This window comes from Cryptomeria japonica, chromosome 6 (assembly GCF_030272615.1).
Source record: "Cryptomeria japonica chromosome 6, Sugi_1.0, whole genome shotgun sequence".
In the NCBI taxonomy this organism is placed as follows: Eukaryota; Viridiplantae; Streptophyta; class Pinopsida; order Cupressales; family Cupressaceae; genus Cryptomeria; species Cryptomeria japonica.
The window spans coordinates 606,903,244-606,926,950 of NC_081410.1; the positions used below are offsets into that span (position 1 = coordinate 606,903,244).

The 23,707-nt window shown below is 36.2% G+C and overlaps 2 protein-coding genes across 2 annotated transcripts; one reads left to right on the forward strand and one right to left on the reverse strand.

Moving 5' to 3' along the window:
* Window positions 1-1,101: 1,101 nt before the first annotated feature.
* Window positions 1,102-1,796, reverse strand: LOC131036225 (sugiol synthase-like). Its single transcript, XM_059222203.1, has 2 exons — window positions 1,416-1,796; window positions 1,102-1,371 (listed from the first exon to the last, which is right to left on the reverse strand). Exons 1-2 carry the CDS (start codon window positions 1,794-1,796, stop codon window positions 1,102-1,104), a joined length of 651 nt encoding a protein of 216 aa, XP_059078186.1.
* Window positions 1,797-7,435: 5,639 nt separating this feature from the next.
* LOC131856067 ((S)-N-methylcoclaurine 3'-hydroxylase isozyme 1-like) lies at window positions 7,436-9,532 on the forward strand. The gene is made up of 2 exons (XM_059207281.1): window positions 7,436-8,323; window positions 8,900-9,532. The coding sequence occupies exons 1-2, from the start codon at window positions 7,436-7,438 to the stop codon at window positions 9,530-9,532; spliced, it is 1,521 nt and encodes a 506-aa protein (XP_059063264.1).
* Window positions 9,533-23,707: the final 14,175 nt, after the last annotated feature.

Here is a 23,707-nt window from a genome sequence, read left to right on the forward strand (position 1 = left end):
AAATCAAATAATTTAATATCAAATAGTCTATAACAATTTTATTATTTATTTACATAGAAAAGAATAAATAATTATCTTAGATTTATTGAATTTTTTTTCTTTTCTTATTAAAATATTTAATATAAAAAATTAACCATTTAGTTGAAGACTCCACATCAATTAATTATCTTTTGTTTTATGATATTGCTATTAGGATTCAACTATGTAGTTTTCGAGTCAAACTCATTGACCCATATTTCATAAGTAGTGGTTCACAAGAACCCATCTCTCATGAGAATGAATGGTCCACTTAGCACTCATTGCATCTAGGTGATGCTCATAGAGGTGAAGCATTGGATCTTCTTAGAATTATCTTTTGTTTACTTTTGTAGGGTAATAAAAAATTGTTATGCATTTGTAAATGTAAAAAAGTTATGACATTTAGATTGAATATATCTAGATTATACGGCCGACCTTTAACCACACACACTAAGCAACATATTAGGATTAGAGAATGTTAGTCAACTCTGAGTGTTTAATACTTTTAATACTAGAAGTGTATTCTTAGTGTGACCACACACCTTAAGCAAAATATTAAGCCTAGAAAATGTCAGTCAACTCTGTGTGCTTAACACTTTTAAGCCTAGAAGTGTATTCTTAGTGTGACCACACACCTTAAGCAACATATTAAGCCTAGAAAATGTCAGTCAACTCTGAGTGTTTAACACTTTTAAGCCTAGAAGTTTATTCTTAGTGTGACCACACACCTTAAGCAATATATTAAGCCTAGAAAATGTCAGTCAACTCTGAATGTTTTACACTTTTAAACCTAGAAGTATAAATTGTGTGTGTGATTTAAGCCATTCCCAATTATGCTATGTAATCATTTTTCTTCATAAATATTTTAGACCTATCTATTATCAAGATCACCAAACAAAACAACCAAAATCTCTTCCAGACTCATATTTATCCCGACTGATCCTAATAATAGATCATAAAGTTGATGTGAAAAACTGAAAAACTAAGAGAATATGCAATACTTACCAAAACTAAAGCCCTGACGTTCACTAGAGTGAAATCATCTGCAGTCAAATAGAGGAGAATGTCGAGAAAGTCCTTTTCCTAGGGAAGATCCACGCCTCTCCTCCTCGCCGCCAGCCGATCTTGTATGAATACATCTAACAACTTATGTAGTCGCTTATTATGGACGGTCACACCACGGCTCACGCCCTGAGGGTCCAGGAATCTCAAAAATGGATAAAAGTCGGCCAAATTGGGTATTCCGGCCAACCTCAGCGACTCAGTAAAAGTGTTCCTCAATTCTGCAGAGTCTGGATTGTTGGGATCGAAAAAGTTCTTACTGAAGATGGCGCTGCTCATGAGATTGAGACCCTCGTACAACACCAAATGTGCAATGTTCGAATCATGTCAGAGACTTGATCTCTTCTGAGATGTTGTAGCGCTTGGAGTCTGCTGGTAGAGAAAAGCTCTGTGGTGGCGATTCGCCTCAATTTCCTCCAGTAATCTCCATACTGAGCAAACACTATTGAGGATTTGTGGTGAGAAAGAACCGTGACTGCTTCTAACACAGGCCGTCCTGCAAAGCTTTTGTCGTGGGTTTTGAAGATCTCCTTTGCCATTTCAGAGGATGAAACCACCACAGCAGTTTTCATGCCGAGAGAGAGAGTCATGAGAGGGTCGTATTTCTGAGAAAGAGCCCACATTGATTCATTTGGGTTTTTCCCCAGCTGTAGAAGGTTTCCCACAATAGGCCAGCCAGGAGGTCCGGGAGGAAGATATTCACTTCTTTTCTTCATTGTTTTGGCGATTAGATGTAATAAGAAATACGACAGCACACTGGTCACCAGCGCAGAAAGCCAAATGAGCCATTACTCTTCCATTGAATGGATTTCAGATCTGCCAAGGAGACTCAATGGGAAACCAGCAACAATACATTAAAGATTTGTATATATAAAACGCTTAGTATCAAGATAGCTAATGACATCTGACAAAAACGTGCCCTTCCCTCGGAAGAAACGTGTATATATAAAAACATATTCGGTCACGGCCGTTGTCATATGTAAATGACAATATCGAACATGATTATGTTCGATCTGTGTATATAAACATTTTTGACAATGTCTATTGTCATCTGTATATATATAAAGGTATAGCCGTATATCTATATACTCCAAGGTTGAATATAGCAATTAATTAATGATAATGTTGATTTTTACTTGCTAATAGATACTCCTTTTGTTCAATTATTCATCTAGAAATAAATAATAATATAGTTGGTCATTATTTTAAAATTACATAGTATTGCCGTATATCTAGATACTCCAAAAGAATCTTTAATTAGGATTTATGGTAGCAATAAAGGTTGAATATAGAAATAAACAAGAGACGTCAAGTTCCTGTTCAGAGTGTAATTTTTTCAAGTAGATAGATTATGAAGATGGTTAAAAACATTTACAAATTTTTTTGGGAAATTAGAAAACAGATTTATAAATTGTTTGGGAAATTAAACAACAGATTTATAAATTGTTAATGTTTTCAAATAGATAGATTATCAATATGGTTAAAAACATAAAAAATCATTTCTAAATTGCTTTGGAAAATTAAAGAACGGATTTATAGATTCTTGAAATAAATGGACAAAGGTATGAACTAAGAAATCGTTTACAAATTGCTTGAAATAATTAAACAGATGTTGTACAAGTTAGGCCTGCAGATGTTAGAGATTGAATAAATGCATTGAGCACATACTGTAACTCGATGTTGTAAGTGATATTTAAGTCATTTACAACATATTCAAAATGAAGGTAAGTCATAATGTAGCTAAAATGTAAATCAATTGTAATACCTTTTAAAGTAAAAACAAATAAATAAAACTGAAATGAATTGCATAGTCTTTCAAATAAAAATTATAATTAAATCAAACTTCGTGATCAGATCATAAGATTGTGTACATATCCTACCCCTTATGAAATTTAAACTTGTGACATCACTTTTAAGACCACAAATACTCGACCACTACCAACTCAGACAATACCCATTTATCTCCCTTTTACATGAATAGCAATCAAAGCTTTTATGAAATTTTTAAATGAATCTAGAGCAGGCACGACTCCTTATCTCAGTAATTTAACAAACTCCTTATCTTAGTAATTTAACAGAAGAAAGGAAAAGAGAACACAAAAACTAAATTCTACAAAAAAAATCGTACTGTGATTTTTGTCATAGAATTTGCCTTTTCAGACAAGTGCATGAAGAGATTCAAAACATAAAATTAGAGTAGCTAAAAGCTATTAATAATTACTTAAACCTGCTTCAAATTGACCAAAAAATTAAGGAAAATGATCATAACAGGTTCGTTGCAGAAGACATCTGAACCAACTTTTGTTTGTAGATATTTGAACTGTAGATCTCAAATGCTAAAAAATAGTAAAAATTCTTCCAAAATATATTAAGACAATACTAAAAACTTAGTTTACTTTGAAAATGTGAGAAAAGATTAAGAAATAATTAATGCGATAAAGGTTGAATATAGAACTAAATAAACAAAATTGTGTGGAGCACACAAAGGAGACTGAACTATATAAGATGTAATTCGTTTCGCAAAGAATGCATTAATTAGCTGTGCATTAATGGTCTATATTCTGTTATGTCAATGCCTCTTCAAACTTCTTTAAGTTCTATAAACAAATTTAAATATTAATAAGTACATATATTAAAATTATTATTATTTTATTTATTTATTTATCTATTTTTAATTTTAGTATATAAGATAAGTATGAGTACAAATATAAAAAATTGTTAAATTAATCTTTTTATTGTAATATTATATAGAAATTATATCATTAATTAATAACTTTTTAATGATAATAATATACAAAAATGATATTAGGATTTAATCTGTTTATTCAAAATGATTGCAACATTGTAAGTCTTTTTTCACAATGGCTATAACATTGTAAGTCTAGATCCCATGTAGCATTCTTCTTCAATATAGCCATTCAAGCAAAGGTACTAGATCTCATGTGGCATTCTTCTTCAATACAACCATCTCTTCATTCATGGCTTCCATCCAACAATCTACATCATGTATTCCCATTGCCTCTCTAACAGTCCTAGGCTCATTAGTGTTAGCAAACAAAGCAAAAATACAACTTGAATCTAACAACAAATAACCAAACCTTTCTAGTGAATATCTATATCTTTCGGGTTGTCAAATGATTATCAAAATAAAAAAATTACCATGACAAAGATATTTTAGAAAAGGAAAATGGTAGCCATGGACAATTTTCAATCTACCTTCCAAAGTGCAGTACATCACAATATATAGACTCGCTATCGATCACAATGTAGGAAAATCTTCCCAATTATAGTCAAATGTATACTTCTTCACTTTTTCATCCTCTTCAAGTAAAACATCTACAAAACCTTGATAATTCATCTTTTTGTTCTTTTTCACTTTATATCCTTTATAGTTAAGGCTCACCACCGTCACTATATAAACCTTGAATATAATAGAAAATAATCACTACCAAAGATCTAATTTCAATCTTTTGGAATTATCTAATAATCATCAATTTTGAGATTAATTAGCAAAATATCAAAAACTAGGTTTATGAATTTGCCAAATAGATTTGGAATGGATAAAACACATGCTCCCTGCACCCATAGTAGAAATAAAGAAAATTGAACTAAAATGCTCATGAAAAATACAAGATTATTGAACAAACAATTAATCCTTGTTCCAAATTTCTATAGCCTACACTAGAGTTATAAAGCCTCATGAATGAGAAAAACTTAGGGAATCATAACAACTATAAACCACAAGAAATTTTAATGAAAATACATACTACCAACATAACCTTTTATCTATTGTTGTTTCCTCTATTTGGGGAAGGCTGCCCTACTTCCCTCTCCATTTCTAGTGCAACTCTGCCTATGAAGCTATTGGTAATACTTTGGGTCATTTCCTCAAGGTGGACCTTAATATAATCTATTTCTCCCACACTTCCTATGCTCAAAGTTTGGTGAATTTGGACTTTTTGAAGCCAACACTTATCGAGATCTCCCTGATGGTGTGAGGGTAGTTGTGACATCATATTTTGGACTATAAAGGGATACCTTTTCAGTGTATATATTTTTATATTGGTCATTTTCCTTCTTCTTGTCCATGTGGCTCTCATCCGCATTCCTCCCCCATTTGGTGAAATGTTGTTGACTACTTTAATCTCATAGCCTTTCTTGTTGCTTTTGATTATCGGTTGGAGTCTTTAATGGATTTGGTGCTTCCTTCTCCTGCAAGGTTATCTTGTTCAATGGCATAGACCCTTATTCCTATTGATGTGGCTCCTCTTGTGACTCTTGTGGGTCTCTCAAGTTTTATCATTAACCCCTCTATGGTTTATGACTCACTATCTCTAGACTATAGGGTTCCCTCTCCAAATTTGGTAGCTTGTTTGGTTGATTTGTCTCCTACTTCCTATGGGTCTTTGGCCCTTGATCTGTTGTGTTGTCATGGCAAATATCATTATTCTTGGACTATTGTTCACCACAAGAAAAAGAGTGTCATATTATTTCGAATATGCAGATTGTTCTGTTGGGACCACAAATGGGTCCTAACTTTGATTTTCAATGAAGGTCTATTTTGTTGTTTTGACCTGCTCTATGGAGTTTTTCATTTTGTTTCTACTTTGTTGTCTATTGATTTCTTTTTGTGTTGTTCCTCCTCTATTTCTTTTGATTACTCCTTTGGTAACCCTTAAGATTTGTACAAGGATTGGGAACTTGTCAAAAACTCACTTATTTTTATTAAAAACATTATAACCTTTTAGTACTGTATTGCAATTAGAATATTTGTTAAATTTTGCCATCATTTTATAGTCAAAAAATATTAAATATTAATGTCATTTCTATATGATATTGCTATTGAGATTCAATAGTGTAGTTTTTGAGTCAAATTCATTGACCCATGTTTCATGAGTAGTGGTTCACAATAACCCATCTCTCGTGTGAATGCATGGAATACTTAGCACTCATGCATCTAGGTGATTCTCATAAAGGTGAAGCATTAGGCATTCTTGGGATGTCACCCATCCCAGTACTATAACTCCTAGATGCTTAACCATGGAGTTTCCTACATTAAGCCCACTTAGCTTGCTACCTCATTTACAAAACCTTCAACAAGGGTTGTTCCTTATGAACCATTCATTATAGAACCCATTTAGCTCATCAATTGGTAACTGGGAGATTTTTTTACAAGTCAAATTGTAATATTCCTATGAGGATTCAACTGTGAAGTTTTTGAGTCAAACTCATTGACTCATGTTTCATGAGTAGTGGTTCAAAAGAACCCATCTCTCATGAGAATAAATGGAACACATAGACTCATTACATCTAGGTGAAGCATTGGGCCTTCCTAGGAGGTCACCCATCCCAATATTACTCCAACTCAAGCACACTTAACCATGTAGGTTCCTCCAATGCTAAGCCAACTTAGTTTGCTACCCTATTTGCATAACCTTAAACAAGTATTGTGCCTTATAAAGGCCCAATACTTCACCTCTATGAGCATCACCTAGATGGAATGAGTGAGCTAGTTGTTCCATTCATTCTCATGAGAGATTGGTTCTTGTGAACCACTACCCATTAAACTTGGGTCAATGAATTTGACTCAAAATCTACATAGTTAAACCTTGATAGTAATATCACAACTTGACTTACTATGGAAAATATCTCCTACTTAACATTGATGAGCTAAAGGGGCTCTATAATGAATGGTTCAGAAGCCACAATACTTGTCGAAGGTCTTGCAAATGGGGTAGCAAGCTAAGTGGATTTAATGTTAACGGAAACTTCATGGTTAAGTGTGCTTGAGTTGGAGTAGCACTGGGATGTATGACCTCTCAAGAAGGCCTAATGCTTCACCTCTGTGAGCATTACCTAGATGCAATGAGTGCTAAGTGTTCCATTCATTCTGATGAGAGATGGGTTCCTGTGAACCACTACTCATGAAATATGAGTCAATGAGTTTGACTCAAAAATTATATAGTTGAATTCTTATAGCAATATCACAATTTGAAATATCACCACCCATTTATCAATTTCTATATCATTGACTACTGAAATAAATACTAAATACTGCCTCAATTTATCAATTTCTAGAGTATATCGAATAATGTTGTTTATGACAATTCAAATGCATAGCCATTATTCGTTTTATACACAAAATGACAATGGCCGTTACCAAAATATGCGTTTCATGCCAGGGAAGGACATTTTTGCCAGATTTCATGAACGCTGTGCATGTTATCATCGAGATCATTCGAGGAAAATGATTTTTAGGAGGGAGAATGACGTCATTTGACAGATTCCGAGCAGATCTGAAATCCATATAAGTAAACCAAGTCATTGTCTTCCGAGAAGATCTGAAATCCATTCAATGGAAATGCAATGGGTGATTTGGCTTTCTGCACTGGTAAGCAGTGTGCTGACATGTTTCTTATTAGATTTAACGGTAAAAAGAAAGAATAAGAGCAAGGCAAATCTTCCTCCTGGACCTCCTGCCTGGCCTATTGTAGGAAACCTTCTTCAACTAGGGAAAAAACCGAATGAATCTCTGTGGGCTCTTTCTCAGCAATACGGCCCGCTCATGACTCTTTCTCTTGGCATGAAAACTGCTGTGGTGGTTTCCTCCCCTGAAATGGCAAAGGAGGTCTTCAAAACCCACGACCAAAACTTTGCAGGCCGGACTCTGATAGAAGCAGCAAAGGTTAATTCTCACCACGAATCATCAATAGTGTTTGCTCAGTATGGAGATTACTGGCGGAAGATGAGGCGCATTGCTACCACAGAGCTCTTCACTCCCACAAGACTCCAAGCGCTACAACATCTCAGAAGAGATCAAGTCTCTCAGACAATTCGAATGGTCTTCGAGAAGAGAGGAAAGACTCTGAACATTAAACATCTGGTGTTCTACGAGGGTCTCAATCTCATGAGCAACATCATCTTCAGTAAGAACTTGTTCGATCCCACCAATCCAGACTCTGTGGAATTGAGGAACGCTTTTAATGAATCGTTGAGGTTGGCCGGAAAACCTAACCTGGCCGACTTTTATCCGTTTCTGAGATTCCTTGATCCTCAGGGTGTGAGCCGTGATCTGGGCGTCGTATTTAAGCGACTAAACAACTACTTGGATGTAGTCATACAAGATCGGCTGGCGGCGAGGAGAAAAGGCGTGGGTCTTCCCAAGGAAAAGGACTTTCTGAACATTCTGCTCGATTCGACTGCCCATGATTTCACTCTAGAGAATATCAGAGCTTTAATTACTGTAAGTGAAGATGTTTTCCTATATCAAATGATTTGATTCTTTATTACTACAAAACTCTTTTTTACATAAATATTTTGGATCACATTCTATAATCTTATTAGATTATGTAAATAAACTTGTTTAATCTAATGGTGATCCAAAACAGTGATGAAGAAAAAAGCTTATATGATCAAATTCAAGAATATTCAATCTAAATATATAGAAATAGTTTAAATGACTACTATTGGCTATTTTGGACATATAGTAAACATAAGATAATTATTTAGTATTTTGTTTCAAAGTGTAAAATTGTTAGTGACTATTTAAAGTTGAATTATTCGATATATAAATAAAGTGCACCTAAACAACCGCATATTTAAATAAGGTTTTCCTCTATTCTTAGATCATAATAAAATAAAAATGAAAGATTTAATCATATTTATGTCTAAACCATATAAGTTTTCAGTTAATAATTAAGACTTTTTTAAAGTTTTATGAATTGGATAGTTGTTCAACACCTTCTTCAACTCCTATGCTTCATTTTCAAAACAATTATGAATTGCATTGTTGACAAGTGATTTCTTTATGATCATGTAGGAACTTTTGACTACTGGTAGTGATACCACTACTACAACAGTAGAATGGGCTATGGTGGAACTCATTGCTAATCCTCATGTAATGAAACAAGCACAAGAAGAATTAGAAGAGATAATTGGTTTGAATCGAAGAGTGGAAGAATCTGACATAGATCATCTACCTTATCTCCATGCTATAGTGAAAGAAGTTTTACGACTACATCCTACACTACCTTTGGCACTACCTCATAGAGCAGATAACTCATGTGAGGTGGCTGGGTATATGATACCCAAGCATACCATGGTGATTGTAAATGTGTGGGCAATTGGAAGAGATCCTAAGATTTGGAAGGAACCTTTAAAATTTATGCCAGAGAGGTTTTTCAATGGTGAGAATAGTAAAATGACATATAAGGGACAAGATTTTGAGTTGATACCATTTGGAGCTGGAAGAAGAATATGCTTAGGACTTCCTTTGGCTCATCAAATGCTTCATTTTACTATTGCTTCTTTAATCCATTCATTTAATTGGAGCCTTCCAAGAGGGATGAATTATGAGAAAATAGACATGAGTGACACCTTTGGAATGGTATTGAAGAAGGCTATAGAATTGCATGCAATCTCCACACCAAGATTACCAGACCATCTGTATTAAAATAATATGTTAGAAATAAGGGTCCCATGATGAGTTTTTGGTTGTGTGAATACTACTTATTAGCTCTTTTACCAAGTTTGATGTACATTTATGTTAAGAGATATTATGAATCCTTAAATAAATATTATGAAAATGTGTAACGTCCCATGCCTATGCGCCTTGTATGCCTATTTGGATTTTCTTTGATACTAACATTATACATTATTAACCTTATATTTTTGTGTTGATGACCTACTTTCAATAAAAATAAAATATAAAATATAAAAACTAATTAAAGTATTACAAGATATATATTTTGGGAAATTCACTCATATATCTATAAAAGAGTATTTTTAGATTTCAAAAAAAAATTATTTATAAGAGTAAGAGTTGTTGAAAGATCTATTTTTTTATTTTTTTTATTTCCTTGATAAGATAATCAACCTTATATTTGAGTGTTGATGACCTACTTTCAATAAAAATAAAATATATTGATGATGTTTTGTATAATTGCCATCAACATATTTAATAAATAATAGTTTGTATTTACTTGGGATGTATACATAATTACTTATATATTTAAACTATAGTAATGTGTTGGCTTTAGGGTAAAAGTACAAAGCTGTGCCACACTTCTATAAAGGAAATTGTCAATGTTGATTCAATTTTTCAAAGTAAATCAATAGTAATTAGTTTATTGATGATGTTTTGTATAATTGCCATCAACATATTTAATAGATATTATTTTGTATTCACGTCATAGTGTTTGACTATGTATTAAGAAATGTATACATAATGACTTATATGTTTAAACTATAGTTATGTGTTGGCTTTGAACTATTCACTATATTTATTGTGTGTGATTATGATTATGATATCTTGTTCGAGACTATGAACATTGTTGTCATAACCAAATATTTTTAGCTGCTATGTTAAAGATCTTAACTTTAAGAGTCTATTTTTTAGGCGCGTGGGAAAAAACAGTTGAATGCTTTGTTTAATTGCGAAGTGGAGTGGAAGTTTATTAAAGATAAGAAAAAATAGAATTAAAAAAGATCACAAGAAAGAAAGACTGTAAGCTTTGGGAAAAGAGAATGGCTATCCAGCTCTTAAAATGTACCAATGAATAAATTACTTTCATACATCATAATTTATGCATAACTTAAACATTAATGCATCCCACTGTGATTTCTATTCTAAAATGAATTGCATGATCTCGGATTTCGTTTTAGATTCTCTCTCAATACGTACTGAGAGTACGTGGTAGAACAGATCGCAGGACCTATCTGATAGCATGAAACTAAACTCTCTTCAAGTCCTTTTTGTGCATGCTATACTGGCTACTTGATTTGGTATTTATAAACTAATGGAAATTTGATATGGAAGAAAATACAATGCTATACTCACAAACTATCTAGGAGTCATGGTTTTCCATTAATTTAAATACATGTTACATACTGACAACCTCATTTCTTATATCAATTAGTGATCATTTAGCCTTGTAGTGAAGCCAAAAGACCACGGAAACAAGACCGATAACCTGGATAGATTTCGAAATATAAATCTATTGTCGTGATAATCATTCATCACTGTTTGGCATATATTAGTAGAAAAGCAATATTTGGATAATAGTAGTTTTGGTTTAGAGTTTCATAAAAAAGCTTTTAGCATCAGATAATATTAAAAATCAAAGAGGATATGTGTAGAGTCATTAATTGCAAGCTAATGATTAAATATGATTGTATAGTAGATATTGATACTTTGATTAGAAGTTAGACACTTCAGATATCTACATGTTTTGTTATGATAAGATGAATAAAAATATATTCAAGCTATCTTATTATTGTTTTTCATTAGCCTCCAAAATTCATATAAAAGAGATAGTCATTAAAGACAAATTAGAAGCGAAGTCACAACGGGCTAGTAGCAATGAAAACAATAGAAAAAATGGTCTAACACCCCATAAAATAAACAATTTTGTTCAAGATTTGAACAGTTTTAACATTTTTATCAATAAAGGCCCTATTGATATTAGTTAGCTCCTCCATATCACTGGCTTTGACCTACTTACCTTTATCTCTGCTACGAGTGCGAGTTGAAGGTCCTTGATTGGTTTGAGTCTTCCATCTAGGATGGGCTCCTTTACCTTGCCTTTGCCACAAACCAAAATTGAGGGGGAAGCATGAGTGGCCGAAGGGGAAACACTAAGAGATTAAACTTTTTCATTTTGCCTTTGAAGGCCCTTCGTGCTATTGGTCATGGCAGTTCTGCTCACTACAATGACAACTCTTAGCTTCTCATTGACTCTATCCATAGCCACCTCCAGGTTCATTATTTTTTCTTCATGGCTTTAACAAGTATCACTAGTTTTTGACTGAGCTCTAGTAGGTTGTTCGTGTTGTTTGAGGAGGGAGAGTTCAAGGTATTCTATCCCGCTAAAAGGTTATTGATCCTGGTTTTCAAACCAAAGATCTCGACAACCACCCAATTGAAAACACTGATTTTTCCTTCCATTTCTGCCTTCACCACAACTTCTCCAACCCCAGAATCCACCACAAAGGAGCCTATATCTTTACCACAGGGGTAGCTATCTCATTATTGTTATTGTTGGTGTAAATAATTATTCATCTTGGATATTATTACACCTTACTTAAGTTTACTTAGGAAATGCATTTCATAGTAGTTTGGGTATGAGACACTTGGGTGTTTGTGCCACATTGGGATAGTGTGTGTAGGAGAATTTCCACCTTTTATGGTGTGATCTTGTTACTACTCTATCATATCCACTTATTGTGGAGTGATAATTCCACCTTTAGTGGGTGATCCACCTCATCATGTGGAATATTTTCTTGTTTCTCCTACCTACCACACCTATTTCCTACCTACCCTTGTTTCTTATTGAGCCACATGTCATGTTTGTGTGCTCACATATCCATATAGCCTTGCCTATATATGCAGGCTCATATTCATTGTATGAACAACTATTTTTTTAATCTATTGATGAGAATGCAATTTATTCTTGTCCTATATTTTGTCTCTCTATTTTGTACATTTCATTGAGCTCTTAATCTTGGCACAATCTCACATGGTATCAAAGCCATTAGAGTGTCATTGATTCATCCTTGAGAGGCATTATTGTAACGTTAAGAGGAAGATCTGAGGAGTAGCATCTTTTGGAGGCATCCTAGACTAGATCTGACCTCGCCATTGCGTCTGGGTGGCCATTTCAATGAATTTTGAGTATAAATTCAGCCTATTTTGGTGAAAGTCAAATTTCGAGTTTGGATGAAAAATTTTGCCCAATTTGGGTGGTACGGTACAGATTGCGAAATTTTTTCTACAAAAAAAAAAAATTCATTTATCCACAGAAAAATAAATTTGTTGAAAAAGTTTTTTTTGAAAAACAGAAAAAGAAAAAGAAAAGGCGTAAGGGATTTCTTTTTGTTTGTTTTTTTAAATAAAATTTATTTTTTTAGTTACGGGGGGAGTTCCCCCCCGCCGACCTCCATACTCTACAGGCTTCTTGCCGTACCTACCTTACCTACTATTGTTGTCATGACTGACGTGCTCTCGCCGATCTGCACCGCCGCAACCCTTCCTCCACTCCCTCCCAAGCTCCTGGTTGCACCTTCCGGCGACCACCCAAAAGCCGACTATCCACTGCAGGCATCTCGCGGTCGTCGCTACACCCACAGTCCTTTCCAGTGCTGTTGCTTCACCTGCAGACCTCCGAGCGCCGCACATTCCCGGCCTCCCTGCCGATGCCGACACTGGTCTCCCTGCCACCAGCGGCATTGACTCCCTCCCGTCGGCAGTCTCCACTTTTCGGCTGCACACTACCAGTCGCTCACCTCCTGACCGGCTCCATGCACTAATATCCACCATTCTCACCTAGCAACACATGGAAGTTGATCATTCGTCCAAACAGACACCACGTACTTGCCACATCATCCTAGCGGGCAAATTGGATTTTGTCACATGTATGTCCGTACAGTACAAAGGCCCAGTCAGCAGGGGAGGTGAATTTTTTACGATGGCTAGACGACTATCAAATTTAGGCTCGTGAGTTGCTGATGTCATCACTTAAAAAAAAAATTTGTAGTCCCCTCCATTGAGCTTTTTGATTTTGCAGTTCAACATCAAATGGCCATATCTTGCTCATTTTTGCTTCTTTTTTGGTGCAATTTTTTTTTGAAATGGGCTAGAATTTCATGTAATTTCTCGTGGTGGAATTATTTTCTGATTTTTATGGACCAAGTTTTGAGAAATATCTATTTTTGGTGACTGTACCTGTCCAATCCCCATTTCTGCAACTTCCGAGACTCCGTTTGGGCTCATACAAGCTCCTTTTTCAGGTGCCAATTTTTTTGAAAGTACATAATTTTTTGTATACTCTCATAATATGCTATCAGTTTGCAACAATTTTGGGTATAAATTATACTTTCAGAATATGGTCGTTTTTGGCCAATTTGGCACTTGTATTGCATAGATCTATCTTGTTGGTCTTTCACATTGTAGTTCTCAGCCTATTGAGGCAGTTGTAAACAAAAATCATAAGTCGACCTTGCCATTGTTTTCAAGTGGCCTATTGTACACGCACTACATATAAAGTTCCAAAATCATCATTTTCGGGGGGGGAGGGGGGGGGAGGTACTTTGATTGATTGTATTTGGGGGGGTGTCTCTTGTTCTTTTGTGCTCTTGTGTTCCCTCCTTTTTTTTGCTATGGGTTCTCCTAAGTTTCCTCTCTTAACTCCTCATAATTATGCTACTTAGAAAATTGATGCATGGAGTAAACTTATGGAAAAATGACTAACTCATTATATTGATGGAACTATTGTTGCTCTCATTGATCCTAAGGCTGATTCTATTGGTCACTTGAATTGGCTCACTAAAACTATCACGGCAATTGGTACCTTAAGAAAGTATGTATCAAAGGATCTCATTTTTCATATTGATAAATATACTCTAATTAAGGATGCTTGGCAAAAGTTTCAACACTTGTATGGTCAAGTTGATGATATTACGGGATATCAGATTGATAGTGATCTCACCATGTTAGATCCCAATAACTTTGATACTATATAAGATTATGTCACTAAGGAAAAAGAATTGAGGGCGCAACTCAAAGATTGTGGCATTGATAAGAAGGATACTCAATTGGTCTTCAATTTGATGGGCAAACTTCCACAAAAATATGCAATATTTGCTTCTAGTTTCCAAACCTATAGGATGACAATGGTTTCAAGCTACACAATGCCTACATTTGATGCTTTTTTTGAAATGTTGATGATGGAACAAACTAAGTTGATAAGCATGGGCATTCTTAAGGCTTCTAAGTCTCAAGAATTAGTGGCAAATCAAGGGAACAAAGAAAATCAAGGAAAGGACAACTCAAACAAGAATAAATGGAAATCAAAGCCTAAGGACAAAGCACCACCTTCTCCACAACAAGGAGATTCATCCTCTTCCAAGAGGGAGAATTCACCAAAGAGGGAGAGACCTACTTGTGCCTATTGTAAAAAGTTTGGTCATGAGGAGCATCATTGCCATTCTAAGAAGATTGATGAGCTCTGACACATCCTCAAAAAGCACAACATTGATTTGCCTAATGCCTACAAGAAAGAGGATTCATAAAATTCAACTTCCACACATCCAAAAGGAAAGGGGCAAGCATTCATGGCTTCTACAAGTGGGAAGACTCACTCTTTTGGGACAAGAAAAGGAAAATCTCTTGGTGCTACTACAAGTCATGTTTCAGGGGCTTCTCATCATATGGCATCTTCACAGTCTATGTTCTCTTCATTTGAACCTTGCACCATGCCACAGATTTTGATGGGCAATCATACACACATGGATGTGATTGGGAAAGGAACTATTGCCATTGGGGATAACTCCTTCAATTATGTGTTGTGTGTACCCCATTTGATAAACAATCTCCTTTCCCGCTATCAAATCACACCTGGCGCAACAAAGAGAATTGTGGAGTTCACACCTGAGTCAATTTTCATTAGAGACATGGAGACTAGATCTATCATTGTGATTGGGCTGGTTGATCATGCATCTCGGTTATACTCCTTTTCAGATTTTGTTGATGATGATGATTTCACATATGATGATTCTATACATGATGATCACACTTCTTGTGATGGTTCAGATTCTGAGGAGAACTTTGGGTACTTGAACTTGGGGATTCTCACATGTGAACCCATTCTTGAGCCTTGTATTTCATCTCCTCCTCTTGATATCACATCACCTATTGCACCTGATGATGCAGATAGTGGGACAATTTTTCCTTCATATGATTCAGTGCAATAGGATATTCATTGTCTTCCAGCTTCATATTCATGGGATGAGTACTTAATAGACATTGCAGGTTTGTTTGTGGAATCCTACATTGCATATTTGGGAGACATCATTGATGATATTCATCTTCTCTTTGATGAAGATGATCCTTCTTCAATTGTTGTGAGGGAGCACTCTGACCCTCTTGATCATTCTCTACATGATCATTCTTTTGTGGTTGATATGATTGTGGATACTTGTATACATCAGTTGGAGGAGGTCTCTTTATGCTTTGAGGAGACATGTGAGTCTTCGGGACATGTTCTACATTCATCTCCACTAGATCTTGGAGTGCCTTTTTCAACAGTGTGGAGCGATTTACCACCTTTGGAGGGTGTATCTTTCAGCATCAACATGTGGACACTTGAGCAGTTTTCAGAGATTCCTTTCATCATGAGTTTTTTTCATACATCTTCCCTTCATGATTGGGGAGACTTCATGGATACACCTTTGGTTTTGTTTCTTCCTAAGGGGAGGAATGTTGTTCGACATTCATGGAGCAGTTTCTTCATTCATTCTCGAGCTTCTATCATTGGTGCAGATTCCACATTGAGGGTGGGTACCTCACTTCTCTTCTTCTCTCATATGGGGGGGAACTTTTTCCTCACATGGGGTTTTGTTCCTCACATACTTCTATGAGAGTTCTCTTGTATAGTTTTCATCTCTCTTTTGGGGGAGGATTTTTTCCCATTGGGTTTTTCTCTCTTTCCCCACTTTTTGAGAGATTTCATTGTATTGGTTTGCATGCATTTGCATTTGTAGATGGGTACCTAACATGGCCTCGTAGCTGGGACCCATCTTGAATTTCTTAGTTGCATTATAGACTTAAGTGCATTCCCCTAAGTTGCACCTAAGGGGGGTTTGTTGGTGTAAATAATTATGCATCTTGGATATTATTACACCTTACTTAAGTTTACTTAGGAAATGCATTTCATAGTATTTTGGGTATGAGACACTTGGGTGCTTGTGTCACATTGGGATAGTGTGTGTAGGAGAATTTCCACCTTTTATGGTGTGATCTTGTTACTACTCTATCATATCCACTTATTGTGGAGTGATAATTCCACCTTCAGTGGGTGATCCACCTCATGTGGAATATTTTACTATTTCTCCTACCTACCACACCTATTTCCTACCTACCCTTGTTTCTTATTGAGCCACATGTCATGTTTGTGTGTTCACATATTGATATAGACTTGCCTATATATGCAGGCTCATATTCATTGTATGAACAACTATTTTTTATCTATTGATGCGAATACAATTTATTCTTGTCCTATATTTTGTCTCTCTATTTTTTACATTTCATTGAGCTCTTGATCTTGGCAAAATCTCATAGTTATCATAATGAGAATCAATATATTAATTATTGGAAGTTTTAAATATAAATATATTTGTTGGTTCTTTCTTTGTGTAAAGAGTTAAATATATAAGAATTTATTTAATCATTAAATACTGACCTTTATTAGATAAGATGTATTGTTTTGTCATTAGCGATGATAAACTAGTAATGGATATGCGAGGTATTAACAAATATGTGTAGTGAACTAGTTCTCATAGCTATGATTGAGTAATTATCTTTATGGTAGTATTAAGTATTACATGATTAGTTGGGTATCGTTATCCAATAAGTCAATATTTGGTTAGTCTCTTGAAAAAAGACTAGGGGGAATCCATTAGGCCTAGGTGTTCTATGGGAACCAAAGTAGAAGACAACAACTTTCAACTCTTTAGAGACATCTTTAGTTAGATTGTAGTTGTCACAATCTATCAAGATACTAAAGATAAGCTCAATAAAATCATCTTCATAATTAACATCTTTAATTAAATAAAGACATTTATAGTGACCCCGAAGAGGAAGGAGGAGGAAAAGGTGAAGGTGAGACCCCTCCTGCAAGACCTCAAGAAGAGGAGATCCCTCCTAAATAAAGAAGGTTCATCAATGCTTTGAAGTCAGTAAAAGGGTATGTTGTTGATGTGAAGACATTTATAGTGACCCCGAAGAGGAAGGAGGAGGAAAAGGTGAAGGTGAGACCCCTCCTACAAGACCTCAAGAAGAGGAGATCCCTCCTAAATAAAGAAGGTTCGTCAATGCTTTGAAGTCAGTAAAAGGGTATGTTGTTGATGTGAAAATGTATCTCCCAATGTATGAAGGAAAAATGGATGCTGAGGAGTTGATAGAGTGGATTGATTCCTTAAACAATTATTTTGAGTACAAGGAGGTGCTTGAAGATAAGAAGGTGAAATTTGCCAAGACCAAGTTGAAGGATTCTACCTTGGCATGGTGGAACTACACCCAGGGAGAAAGGACAAAACAAAAAAAACCATGATTAATTCATGGGATATGATGGTGAACAAAATAAACGGACAATTCCTACCTGTTGATTATGAGGTTCAAGTGTTCAGGAGGATGCAAAACTTGAAATAGAAAGACATGGATGTGGCTGCCTACATTGAGGAGTTTCATAAACTCAACATGAGATCAGGACATGTGGAGAATGAAAGAGAAAAGGTGGATAGATACCTTAATGGTCTGAGGTTTAATATCCAAGATGAGATCAGCCTTCTTGTTCCTAAGACTGTGGATGAGTGTTTTCAAGTGGCATTGAGGGCGGAAGAAAAGTTGAAGAGGAAGAGTGATCAGAAAAGTAGAGGAAGATGCAGAAGTTTCAGAGGAAGAGGAAAATTTGGGGGCAAAAAACATTCCCAACGACAAGAAGGAGAGTCAAATCAAAATGAACAAAATGGAGACTCAAATAGTAGAGGAAGTTTTAGAGGAAGGAGGCCCAATGGGAGAGGAAGTAATGGTGGACCGGGAAGAGGTTCGAGTACTTTTACTAGTAGATGTTACAATTGTAACTAAGTAGGACATCCAACCTTCAAATGTATTGAAAAGAAAGCTTCTAGTTCCCATAGAGGAGATAGGAGGAATCAACTAGTGCAAGAGGAAGATAGCCAAAGTGTCAATACACCACCCAAACCCATAGATCTAGAATAGGGAGAGTTTAATGAGGAGGAGAACACTTTTGAAGGTTCCAAGCACCAAAGAGCCACCGTAGAGGAAGTCACTTTTCAGAACTTCTTGTAAGTCCAAAGGGAAGGTATGTAAAGTCAAAGTTGATTCAGGATCCATAGATAACTTGGTGTCAGTAGAAATGGTTGAGAAATTAGGATTGAAGAAAATCCCTCATCTTACCCTTTATAAGGTGTCTTGGTTTAGTAAGGGCCAGCAAGTGCTTGTAAATGAACAATCTTGGGTAGAGTTTTAGATTGCGGGGTATAAGGATAGAGTCCTATGTGATGTGATTCCCATGGATGCTTGCCAATTACTTCTAGGACATCCATGGAAGATGATCTTAATGCTCAACATGATGGGCAAAAATTGCTTACACCATAACCAAAAATGGAGATTATTTTACTTTGAACCCTTTGTCGGATGAGAGTGTGGATAGGCAAGTTGGCTCTAGTGTCATGGTGGTAGGTGAGAAGGAGTTTGTAAGAACCTTGAAAGAAGAGGGTGGACAAGGGTTTTCTTTTATTTTGAAACCAAAAGGTAAATCAAACTTTCTAACAAGTAAGGGGAAAGACACATCACAAGCCTTATGTCCCCCATGGATTACAAGCTCATATCTCCCCTTATGACCCCCTTTGCATAAGCATAAAAATAATGCAGCAATGGTCCCATAACCCTTGTGTATCTCTCTCTTCCAAGAAGAGAGTCTCTAAACTCATAGGCTGTCAAGCAACCCTTCACCACCAAGGCTACTCTACCCTCCCAAGGGTGAGTATGGCCCTGAAACATCCATAACACAAATAATCATACAACTCAAAAAAAAAGAAAAAAAAAGAAGGAGCTTCCACATGCAACTCCACAAATCACATAAACAACAAAGCAAAATACACAAACAATTTTTCCTTCACATTAACAATGGTATTCAATATGCATGGAAGAAAACTACCAACCTTTGATCCTGCAAATGGTATGAAGAATGGTTGAAGGGGAGCTGCCCAATCTACTAGTATTTTCTTCCCAAAACTTAAAATGCAACTTCTAAATCCAAATTTCCAACAACAAATCTAAGTCTCCAAGATTGGAGAGTGGGTGATCAAAATACTAAGTTTGAAACCCTTCCCTAAGTAGACTCTTCTCACACTTTCGAACCTCTTGGAAAGGATGTGAGATCTCATAGGTTGGTCTTCCCAACCTCTTACAGCCTTACTAAAAATGGAAACTGAAAAAGGTAAGAGAAAGTGGGGAAGAGAAACTATCACTCAAATGGAAGGTTGTCTAACCAAGGAGAAATCCTCAAAAGTTGAATTTCGTCAATCTTGGAAAACTCAACTTTTAAGGTGACTTAGCAGTCACATGTGAGTGGTCACATGGTTAAAATTAACCTTTACCCCTAGGTATAACATATGGGCCTTCAAAAATTCCCTAAGCCTAACCTTAGAAGTTAGTTTGACCCTCTAGAAACTCACCTAAAGTTTACCTACGGGTCAAACTTGAGTTGACCATTCTAATGGCTCTCTATCCAAGACTCTATTGGGACCACACTAAGATATTTTGAATAATGCATTGGTTATACAAATTCCCTTCAAGGGACATGTCATTGCCAACTCACTTCACAACACAAGTGTCAAGTGACACCATAAAAATACACAATACTTTAATACGCATGGCAATGTCCCTTTTTGGAATTAACAATTTTAACAAATACAAATTAAACATACATTCAAGTATTCATATTTACAAATAAAACACATTACACATGAGGTGTTGTCTCTCCAAATGGACAACCCTTGGCTTCACAAATGCACATAGGTTTAGCTTGTTTCTTTGAATGGTTTCCATAGCCACATGGATTAGTTTTCCTGCACATCTCATTTCGCACATTAGTAATCTCAAATAATCATATGCAATATTAATATATGGAAAGAATACAAATCAGACACTTTGCATACAATTTAACTCATAACAATCAAATTATCAATTATCCAATAGAATCCACATGCAATAATTTACTCAATGGCATCATCATAATCATCATGAAATTCAATCATTCATAAGGCATGAATCCATGTTTTCTAACATCATAAATAAAGTCAAATAAATGACATACATCATATCAATGTTATCCAATCACTGGATCATATAGAATCTATATCCATAATGCATCAAAATAAAGTATCAATAATAAGTCCAACATGAAAAATTAACTGCAATGCTATGACGTCTCGGGGTAGGGCCTCACACCCTCCCCCTCTAGGCATAAACTTCCTCTTGGAGTTCATAAAAAAGATGGGGTTACTGAGATCTCATATGTCCTGCGTCCTCCCATGATGTTGTAACCTCGTCATAACAATCCCACTAGATCCTAACCTGCTCCAGCTCTCAGCCTTGACGAGCTAGCCTCCGACAAGCCAAAATACAAATGGGATCCAAAGCCAACTACTCATCCGACTCCACCTGCAAGGCATCCCAATCTAATATGAGACTCATCATAAATATACTTCCTCAGTACAGACACATGAAACACATCATGGATGTGTGATAGGATAGGTGGCAAAGCTAGACGATATGCAACTGGTCCTATCCTCTCAAGGATCTCAAAAGGTCCAACAAAGCAAGGTGCAAGCTTAGAACCCTTCCCATAATGGATTGGACTCTTATGCGGTCACACTCTCAAGAAGACTCTTTGTCCAATCATGAAGCTATGATCTATCCTCTTTGCATCTGCATACTTCTTTTGTCTATCATGTGCCTCTCTAAGGTGTGGTGTAATCAAATCCACCTACTGCTCCATATCTGGACCTATCTCTAGACCAATAGCTACTCTATCCTCAATGCGGTCCCAATTCAAAGGTGTTCTACAAGGTCTTTCATACAAAGCCTGATAAGGTGGCATCCCTAAAGAAGTGTGATGCCCATTATTATAGGCAAAATTTACCAAAGGAAGATACTCTTCCCATCTGGTCAGATGATCCATGACATACATATGTAGCATATCTCCCAACACCAGGTTCACCCTCTGTGTCTATCCATCCATTTTCACATGATAGGCTATGCTAAAGTTGAGTTTGGTACCCAACATTACTTGCAATGCCTTCCAAAAGGAATAAGTAAAGAGGGAATCTATGTCTGAAATAATCTTGCGTGGAACGCCATGAAGTCTGATAATATCTTGCAAGAATACTTGTGCCATTGCTAGTGCTATGAGAGTAATCTAAACTGGTGAGAAGTGGGCCACTTTGGTCAACTTGTCACCTATCACCATGATGGCATCATGACGATGTGATGACATGGGAAGACCAATGACAAAATCCATCAAAATAGTATCCCACTTCCATTTTGGTATTGCATGAGACTGGAGTAACCCACCTGGATGGCGGTGATCCACCTTGATTCTCTGGCACTCAAGACATCGGGCTACTAGTTCCGTAATGAGTTGCCACATACCTAGTCAATAATACAATTCCCTCAAATCTGCATGCATCTTCTTAACTTTGGGATGTGCAGCATAAGGAGTTGTATGAGCCTCCATCACAATGAAATCACAGAACTTTTAGGACGAAGGCACATAAATGTGCTCTCTATGGTGTAGTAGTCCATCAAACTCTAATGAATAGTCTACAAATCTCCCTTCTAGGGTCTCCTAAGATTGCACCACCTGACATACCTCTAAAAACCACTCATCCTCAGGAAACTACTGCAATATGGGATCTCTCAAATTTATGTCCATAGACATGGAGTATATCTCATGACATCTCCTACTCAAGGCATCTGCAACTATGTTTTCTTTCCCCTTGATGTAGTGAACATCAAAATCATACTCACATAAGAAATCCATCCATCTTCTTTGACAAGCATTAAGATTAGGTTGACTAAATATGTACTACAAGCTTTGATGATCCGAATGAAGCTCAAAATGATGACCTAAAAGAAAGTGTATCCACCTCACAAGTGCGTGCACCACTGCTGCAAGCTCAAGGTCATGAGTAGGGTAGTTAAGCTCGTGAGTCTTAATTTTCCTAGACTCATATGTTATAGCTCGACCATCCTGCATAAGGACTGCTCCTAAACCATCCAAGGAAGCATCTGCACACACCATGAAATTGGCTGAGGGATCTAGCACAACAAGGATAGGTGCACTAGTAAGTGCCTTTTTGAGTTCCTGAAAGACCCTCTCACACTTTTCTATCCACTGATTTTTTCCCCTTTCACTCAAGAGATGTAATAGGATGTGTAACCCTAAAGAACCCCTTAATGAAGCCTCTGTAATAACCTGCTAGACCCATGAAACTCCTGACTTATGTCACACTAGTTGGTGCTAGCCAATCCATAATAGCTCTGATCTTCAATGGGTTGACTGAGATCCCATCACCGGATATGACGTGTCCTATATATTGGATCTCTGATCTAAAGAATGCACACTTCAACAAACTGCCATACAACTGATTATCTCTCAAGCACTGTAATACCTGCCCCAAGTGCTCCTCATCATCCTTCTCATTATGAGAATATATCAATATATCATCAAGAAACACAATCACAAATCAATAAAGGAAAGTGCGGAATACCCCATTCATGAGACTCATGAATATAGTTGAAGCATTCGTAAGACGACCAAATGGAACCATGATGAACTCATAGTGGCCATACCTAGTACGGAAAGCTCGGTCTTGTGGATATCGCTCTCCACTATCCTCAGCTAATGGTACCCTGACTTCATATCTATCTTTGAAAATAATTTGGCACCCTGAATTTGATCAAATAGGTCATTAGTCTTGGGCAAAGGGTATCAGTTCTTAATGGTTACTTTGTTCAACTGTCGATAATCCATACATAACCGAA

Excerpts from the sequence above, each read along its gene's own strand:
- LOC131036225 (XM_059222203.1), bottom strand. The coding sequence starts at position 1,796 with ATGAAGAAAAGAAGTGAATATCTTCCTCCCGGACCTCCTGGCTGGCCT. Across the intron at positions 1,372-1,415 it reads AACATCTCAGAAGAGATCAA|GGTCTCAATCTCATGAGCAG; the intron begins GTCTCTGACATG and ends GTGTTGTACGAG.
- LOC131856067 (XM_059207281.1), top strand. The coding sequence starts at position 7,436 with ATGGAAATGCAATGGGTGATTTGGCTTTCTGCACTGGTAAGCAGTGTG. Across the intron at positions 8,324-8,899 it reads ATATCAGAGCTTTAATTACT|GAACTTTTGACTACTGGTAG; the intron begins GTAAGTGAAGAT and ends ATGATCATGTAG.